The sequence below is a fragment of the Mchenga conophoros genome, linkage group LG6 (genome assembly GCF_057382185.1).
Source record: "Mchenga conophoros isolate Kocher_MC1m ecotype Shallow Benthic linkage group LG6, M_conophoros_male_GT1.1, whole genome shotgun sequence".
In the NCBI taxonomy this organism is placed as follows: Eukaryota; Metazoa; Chordata; class Actinopteri; order Cichliformes; family Cichlidae; genus Mchenga; species Mchenga conophoros.
The window spans coordinates 35888889-35897175 of record NC_140531.1 but is presented as its reverse complement, the minus strand read 5'-3'; the positions used below and the strand labels follow the sequence as shown (position 1 = coordinate 35897175).

The following is an 8287-nucleotide window of genomic DNA, read 5'->3' as shown; positions in this document are numbered from 1 at the left end:
GTTCCAGATAAACATGTTAGACTGATTACTGAGAGCTAGTTTGAGTTACAAGAATCGGCTCGCGTAAAACTGAGAAAATGTTCCAGTAAGCCGAGAACATTCGGTAAAACAAGCAGGATTGTGTACTGGAGCGTTGTTCTCTGAATTAGTAAATAAGACAAATGTTATCAGGAAATCGGAAATATTAAACAGTGAGATATCAAAAATGTTTGTGGAACTGTGAAATACAGGTTGTGGTTAGGACGGTCATATAATCACATCCAGTAATCTTTCCCAATGTGCTTCAGTACCATTTGGCAATAACAGGCTGTTGTGCTGAGTCAAACACAGCAACTCCAATATTAACCAACTCTTGGCAGCTTCGTGACGCACTCAGATCTTCTGCCAGGTACAGGAGCCAAGAATGATACACCACAATAAAAAACACAAATAAAAAGGTTTATTCCAAGAACTAAGTTATCAGTCACAAAGAAAAAGAGCCAAGAGTAGCTTTAGAAGAGTTCTGCCGCCACCTAGTGGTTGCAAGTGGACAGGCATTCACATTTTGATTTAAAAAAAAAAAAAAAAAAAAAAAAAAAAAGCCACACACACTTGATCATAACTTTCCTCCATGTTTTAATAAAGATGGTAGCAAATTATTATCAACAGCCAGGAAACAAATTTCAGTGCTTTCTTTGAAAGCACAGGAACAACAAAACTATACTTTCAGTGATCAAGACGATGAGGTTACCCAAAAGTTTGTACACTGGACATGAAAGAAAAAAAACAAACATTTCCTCCCCCCTACATGAAGCTGAGGTGTGTTTTAACAGGTTAGTCTGGACGTGATGATACTGCTTTATAGGCATCCCTCTCATCTGAGGTCAAGTGCTATGTTGAAGAAAACAGCAGAGTAGGAGACGTTCACATTTACTGCTTGGAGAAGAATGCTTTGCTCTTCTCGACGTCGGGGACGATTGTGTCGCTCCCGGGTTTCCAGCCAGCAGGACACACTGCGTGAAGTGGCAGGAGGGACAAAGTTTACTTTAAGCTGACATTTATACACACTGAACTTGGTATAATCTAAAGGACAAAGTACATATGTGACTGGTTGGGAAACACAGGAAGGACTAAACCGCCAAATCTAGCCACAGCTTCGCAGTCAATTTTACCAATCAGCTATTTCCATTTTAAGTGTGTGATGTGCAGTTTAGAGCATCTGAAGTTACAGGTAAAATTAATGACATGTATTTGGGTTATTTTTATGACAAATGCATGATTACAGTTTTTGCTCGTTGCTTGAACACTATAAACCCATGCTTAGACTAAAGTAACACAACTTGAAGCTTTTGTTACCATACCTCAAACACCATACCCATACCTTAAACAAAAGTGCTGCTTTGCACTCTGGTTGCAATTATGCAACACACTTACTCCTTTATGCAACACACATGGTCCTGCATAGTACACTCTATTTTATACATAAGACACTTCGTTCAAAAATGAAATTTCAGGATGCCATTTGGAAAACACATGTATCCAAAATACAAAACACATTGGGTAATTGCAACCACTCAAATATACACCTGAAGGCACTTACTTGCAAAACTGAACACCAATTAGCCAACCACAAAAAGCCCTCAGTTTAGCCATTTCAAGAACTTTGCAAGCATGGATGGAGGGAGAGCAAGAGGAAGAGGAGGAGGAGGTCAAAGAGGCCATGCACGGACCCATATTTCTGATGATATAAGAGCAACTTTGGTGGACCATGTCATCAACCACGGCCTGACTATGAGGGAAGCTGGGCAGAGAGTCCACCCACATCTAAGCCGCTTCACAGTGGCATCTGTAATAAGAAAATTCCGACTAGAAAACAGGTCTGTCTTCATCTCACTGTCTTCTACTCTACTCAGATGGTTTTTATAGTACTGTTCTACAGTTACCATATCAAGTGTACAGGGTATTGCAGGGTGCTAATGCTCCTTTTGCAGCCAAAGTGGTAGTTTCTGTGAAACATACCATGATTACTTATATTGAAGTACAGTGTTGTACAGTGGATGATACAGTATATACAGTAAAGTACTGTAAGAAAAATAAGCAAACCGATGACAATATGTGGTTGTATTTCTCTAGAATGACTCGAAGACCTTCTGGGGGAGGACGCCAACGCCTGCTCACACAACGGCAGGAACTTGCCGTTGTGGACCTAGTGAGGGCAGACAATGCTATCCGTCTCCACCAGCTACGAAAGCAAATACTTGCAGACAGGCAAGTGTTCAACAACATGAACCATGTGAGCATCACCACCATCAGACGCATCTTGGGAAAAACACAGCATCACCATGAAGCAGCTCTACAGAGTCCCATTTGAGAGGAACAGTGACAGGGGTCAAAGGACTTCAAGCTGAATATGTACCATATCAGTACCACATGAATACATTCTGAGAGCTACACAGGTACCCGTGTGATGGGGTGAGGGTTCTGTATGTGTAGCACTGTAGTACAGTAATATGTTCTTCTTTTTTTTTTTTTTTTTTTTAAACAGAGAGTCTTGGCCATGGATGGAGCTGCACAGCCTCATGAATTCATTTTCATTGATGAAGCTAGATTCGACCTGTGCAAAACAAGACGACGGGGTCGTAATGTAATTGGCCAAAGGGCAATTGTGCACGTTCCAGGGCAGCGCAGGGGAAATATCACATTGTGTGCCGCCATAAGCCTTCGAGGGCTTCTGCATCATCATGCAAAACTAGGTCCATACAATAGGCAACATATAGTCACATTTCTAGATGCTCTCCATGATATAGTTGTACAGAACAGACCAGATCAGCCCAGGTTTGTGGTGATATGGGATAATGTCAGTTTCCATCGGGCTGCTCTGGTCCTGGTTCTCCAACCACAGTCAACTTGAAGTGGTATGCTTGCCCCCTTACTCACCATTTTTAAACCCTATAGAGGAATTTTTTTCGGCTTGGAGATGGCGTGTATATGACCGCCAACTACATGCCTGCATGCCTCTTCTGCAGGCAATGGAACAGGCCTGCGGCGACATTCAGGTGACAGCAATCCATGGATGGTTTTGACATGGAAGAGGATATTTTCCCCGGTGCCTAGCAGGAGGAGACATTGCTTGCGATGTTGATGAGGTCCTGTGGCCAGACCCCAACAGACGGCGGGATCCATGAGCCCACGTATGCACAATTGTCATGATTTTTTGTTTACAGTATAGTGTTTTTTCTATTACTGTATTATGGGTTTTTTGTTTTTGTTTTTTATTTTTGCTTTATCTGAATTCATGGTACTGCAATGTACAGTGCTGCAATGTACAATATTGAGTAGGCCTATTTGCTTTTTTGGTTGTTTGCAAATGTGTCTCCTGAAAATATGCCTTCTGAATGAACAATGGAAATCAAAGACTGCAGTGCTTTATATAAAGTAGACTAGTGTGTTCCCCCTGCTCTGTAAGTGTTTGCATATGATGCAAGTATGTGTCATTTTGTCAACAGAGTTACATTTTGACAAAGGAATGTCAGGTTTTGATAGCAGAGTTTAGGTTTTGAGAGTAGAGTTTCAATTTGGTGCAGATGTGAATGGTATATTTCCCAGTGTTGTGTCATGTTTACTTGTGTTTAGGGTTTTGGCACAATGAGCAAAGTTTTGCAAAATGTGTTCAGGCAACGGGCAAAAACTGTAATAAGTTATACCACTAAACCTGAGCACCAGTGTATGCTGAGTAAACACGGATGAACTGAGGGAAGGTACGGCAGTTTACTCACCCTCTCCATATTTGTCTGTGTGCTTGAAGGCTTGAACCAGGCGCAGAGTCTCGTCCACAGAACGACCCACAGGCAAGTCGTTAATGGTGATCTGCCTCAAGACGCCCTTGTCGTCAATCACAAAGAGACCCCTGAAATTCACAAGATGTTGCAGTTTTTACAAATACTTTAAAGTATCAGTAGACCAAGCTGCTTTTTAACAATAACCAGTGGGTTTTTATTAAAATAATTTTATATTAAAAAGGGCATTTAACTGACCTGAATGAGATGCCCTCATCTTCCTTCAGCACACCATACTCTTTGGAGATTGACTTGCTGAGGTCCGATACCAGGGGGATTTTCATGTTACCCAGACCTCCCTGTTTTCTTGGTGTGTTGACCCTGAAGAGAGAGAGGGAAAAAAACCCCAAAAACAAACAAACATTTTTTTTTATATTATTAACAAGTACAAAACACGTAATGTCCACAGGGAAGGTCTCCTGGTTGATAAACCTTGCGTTTGCCCCGCCACCCCTTCGACCTTGTAGTTCTCTGAAATGGGAGAGTCATTTAACACGCCGTTAGAGATAAGATACAGGCGGTGTCTGAGAGGATAACATATCAGTTGTTCAACTTTATGAGGACACACTGCATTCAGAGGTTCTCCACAATGCTTCAAAAGACAGTCTGACAAACACCAAGTAGCAAAATAATAATGTGGTGAAAACTCTCCTCATACTGCAGTTTTATGTAGTTTACAGATATCTCACTTCTGGTCTCTGCTGCCTGTTGTGAGATTCAACACTCTGAGGTTAACTAAACCATCTTCAGCGAAGATACCACTTTCCTCTGCTACTGGTTAGCTTTGACCCTGAAATATCTTTCTAACCTTAACTAGCCAATCAAACAGAGTAGCACAGGGCCTAATAGAGCAGGCAAAGATGACGGTGAGGAGTCAGGTTGGGTTTAAATTCAATATCACCTAAAGTTTTGAAACGCAAATCAATATTTGTCAGTCTGCATATATCCACTTATGTAATATTAGTTGGCTACACCCATTCCTTACAGGTAGTAATACAGCTTTTCTTGCACGTGCTCTGGTTACGTGCCAGATTACCTATTGTAATTTTATCCTCTCTGGTATACGGCACAAACTTCTCCAGACTTCATCTTGTTCATGCAGCTGCTGTGTCATTACCAGAGCATGCGCCAACATATTACTCCCATCCTATAACAACTTCATTGGCTTTCTGTACAATGCCACATTATTTCAAGATTCTGCTTGTCTCCATAACCTCATACCTCATCTGTCTCTGATCTACATACGTTCCCATACTCAGTTCCTCCTCCTTCATTGCTCTCACCACCTGCTTCAGAACTTTCACCCAAATTGCTTCTCATTTTTAGAACTTGCCTGCACCACAGTCACAATATCGATTCTCCCCATCTTTAAAAGACGTTTTTATTAAAGCCTGTCCATTGTTGACTTTTTAAAAATCTATGACACATTGATTTTAATGTCTTGAAAGGCATCTACGGTATTAAATTCAATAAAATGATAAAGTGTCTGACAGACTGACAAAACTAATCGTTCAGTATATTTAATAGCAAATATGTTGTGTAGAATTTTAACTATGAGCTTTAGCAGTTAACTGTTGGTTATAATATATACTCATTTTGCTTCAGATTGATGAATGGAGGTTTTACAGCTTATTCAATCTCTTCTCATTGAAAAAACAAAAAAAAAAAACAAACCCCCAAAATATTATATACACTTATTTTAAAGTAATGAATCCGATCAGGTGAGTGAGGAAACATACCGATTGATCTTCCTAATCAAATATAATGCATTTAAACTTTAACACAACATTCCAAATGAAGACCTGTGCAGGTTGTGTAATGCCGCATGTCTTCTTATGCCTTCTAGAAGCTGCTGTATGCCGCCCTTATCAACACATTGCAGATAAACTGTGCTGGGCACTCCTTCACAGCAGCCAAAATCCTTCACCCTTAACTGTCTAAACAGAAACGGCCAACCGAGGATAGTTTGATGGACCTTGTATAAACGTCTGATAAGTTCAGCCTAAGACGGCCTCGCTATAAAAACAGCAAGACAGACAAGTGCACAGAACAGCTTTCACTTAAGTGTTTTGTTAAGTAGATTTTCAAATGCACATGTGAAGATTCACTAAGGTCACCTCTTCCCAGTTAGTTTAAAATTACAAGAGTCAGCAATACAGTTCACCTGCGAAGATAATCACTGTAATACAGGTAAAAAGTCTTTTGTTGAAGTTCTGCTTAATCCACCTGCTAACATGTGAGCAGTGTGGATGTTATTATTGGTAAAGAGCTCAGGAAGTAGTCAAATTCCCACAAATGCTCATTATGTTTCATTATCCGTGAGTTCTTACCATGCCAAGTGAGAGAAGTGAGAGTCCACGGAGCAGCCAATAACCTCACAGCCGATGTTGCGGAACTCCTCTACCCTGTCGCTGAAGGCCACAATTTCAGTGGGGCACACAAATGTGAAATCCAGGGGGTAGAAAAAGAAAACTACATATTTCCCTGCAGCACAACAGGAGGAAATAAAAACAATGTTAAGTATTAATTCTAGTCGAATAAGCTGTTAGTGTATAGGCTTATAAAAGCCAGAATGAGCCAATTAGAACAGATGTAGCTACAAACCTTTGTAGTCTGACAGCTGGATGTCCTTGAACTGTCCATCAACTACAGCTGTGGCTTTGAAGTTTGGGGCAGGGAAGCCAATCTTAGCGTTTCCAGCAGACATGGTGTTTGAGACAAATGACTGAAAGAGAAACAGCACAAACAGTTACCAGAAAACTCCTAATGCTTGCAGACCACCACAGATAAATTCAGCTGGGTGGTGCCTGAGATGAAGCTCTGATAAACAAAAAATATGAGATTTAGACTGGAAAAATAAAAATAAATGCGGTGAGGTTCAATCCAAGAGCCATGTTTTACAGCTCTTAGGAGGCCCAGAGGTTCAAAGACTTGGTAACTTAAGCAGACCCAGATAGTGTCACATGCAAGTCATGTTCAGCCTGCAGGGAACAATGGCCTATTAGCAAGGTTACATAACCATGATACGCACAAACCAACGGCAGGGTTCTCGCTGTGCCTATAAAGACTATTTCCGAGGATTATTGCGCGGTCAGTTACTTTGGATAGTTATTGCCTGTATGCAAAATTAATGTGCAAATAAACGATAAACTTGCAAATAAGATACGCTGTACTAAACAAATAGCAGTCGGTATTAATCCAAAGGCCTATGCTTTTCAGTGATGTATGAATAAATCTGGATTATTTCTCCCTCGTCACAATTTATACGAAAAAACGCTAACAATCGTCAAGGAACTGTGCTTGGTTTTAAAGAGATAAATGCACGTAATGGGTCAAAGTTCAGTCATAAAAGTTAAGCTTTTAATGTTTAAATTTCGTTTTCGAAATGAAACAGAAAAAGCTGTAGTAGAACAGAGCGGAGAGGAAGTGAGTAGTGCATTCTGCAAGCTGCAGCACAGGGACAAAGAAAGAAAACATGGCCAAACACTTCATGAAGGAGCCAGCCGCTCACCCGCCTGACAGGCTAGCTTAATGTTAGCTTTACGTACGAAACTGCTTTCTTTAGTTTCGGTTTGTTTCAGAGGAAATACAAAGTCGATTTTACAGACACGCTGTAAACTTCTGACTAATCCCATAAACATCCTACTCACCTGTCTTGACGTAAAGCGCGAAAGAAGTTGGAAGCAGAAGTCTGCAGGCTGCAAGAGAATAGAGGAGTCAAAGTGGAAAAGCGAGCGTGCGATAAGTACGCAGAGACGGCTGAGGCCACCCGGAAGTAAAAATCAATCCCTTCAGAGTAAAAGTGAAGATAAAAACGATTAAAAGTAAAGATTAGCTGTTTCTAAATATGTATATCTCTGATATAAGATCATATTTTCTAAGTACACCGTGTAAACACTGTCATATGAACAAAAATGCAGGGATGTCGTAGTGAGGGAAAAGTGTGACTGGCTTCTTGGGGCCCCAGTGTTAATGTCAGGGTCAATGACAATGTCAGTTTTATATATAGAGCTCAATTATTACTTGTAAATTCAATGTTCTTAAAATAAAGATAAAAACAAAAACGATGTATGTCTACGACACCTTAGGGCCGGAGTGTCAAGGCTTTGGAAAATGTGAAGATGGAAAAACATTTTGGTTTTTTAACTGTATTTTCACAAGTTTTACAGCTTTTTCTATTTCATGGCCATTTTTACTTGAGACATTAAATATAGATTTATGAATTATGAACTTTTTAAAAATATTCAATATAAATAACAAAGATCACAATGGTTTTTCAGCCTAACCACCAACCGGCAATACTGTTTTGATTAAAAAGTCCGAGAAACTAACAATAATTCAGACTTCTGGCTTGGATGAAAATAATCCATTCGTAAAACCAAAAACAAAAGTCCAAAACAATCCTTGTTTACAAGATTCACTTTACAAAGTAATCCAGTACCCTTTAGCAAGCTAGTTCTGGCACCTCTAGA

At 40.2% G+C, this 8287-nt stretch overlaps 1 protein-coding gene across 1 annotated transcript; it reads right to left on the bottom strand.

Moving 5' to 3' along the window:
• Nucleotides 1–598: 598 nt before the first annotated feature.
• Nucleotides 599–7620, bottom strand: prdx2 (peroxiredoxin 2). Its single transcript, XM_085277849.1, has 6 exons — nucleotides 7466–7620; nucleotides 6420–6540; nucleotides 6146–6299; nucleotides 4014–4136; nucleotides 3756–3886; nucleotides 599–992 (listed from the first exon to the last, which is right to left on the bottom strand). The coding sequence occupies exons 2-6, from the start codon at nucleotides 6520–6522 to the stop codon at nucleotides 910–912; spliced, it is 594 nt and encodes a 197-aa protein (XP_085133975.1). The 5' UTR covers nucleotides 6523–6540; nucleotides 7466–7620; the 3' UTR covers nucleotides 599–909.
• Between the last annotated feature and the right edge of the window lie 667 nt (nucleotides 7621–8287).

Excerpts from the sequence above, each read along its gene's own strand:
- prdx2 (XM_085277849.1), bottom strand. The coding sequence starts at position 6,522 with ATGTCTGCTGGAAACGCTAAGATTGGCTTCCCTGCCCCAAACTTCAAA. Across the intron at positions 3,887-4,013 it reads GATGAGGGCATCTCATTCAG|GGGTCTCTTTGTGATTGACG; the intron begins GTCAGTTAAATG and ends TGTGAATTTCAG. Across the intron at positions 993-3,755 it reads CACAGACAAATATGGAGAGG|TGTGTCCTGCTGGCTGGAAA; the intron begins GTGAGTAAACTG and ends CACTTCACGCAG.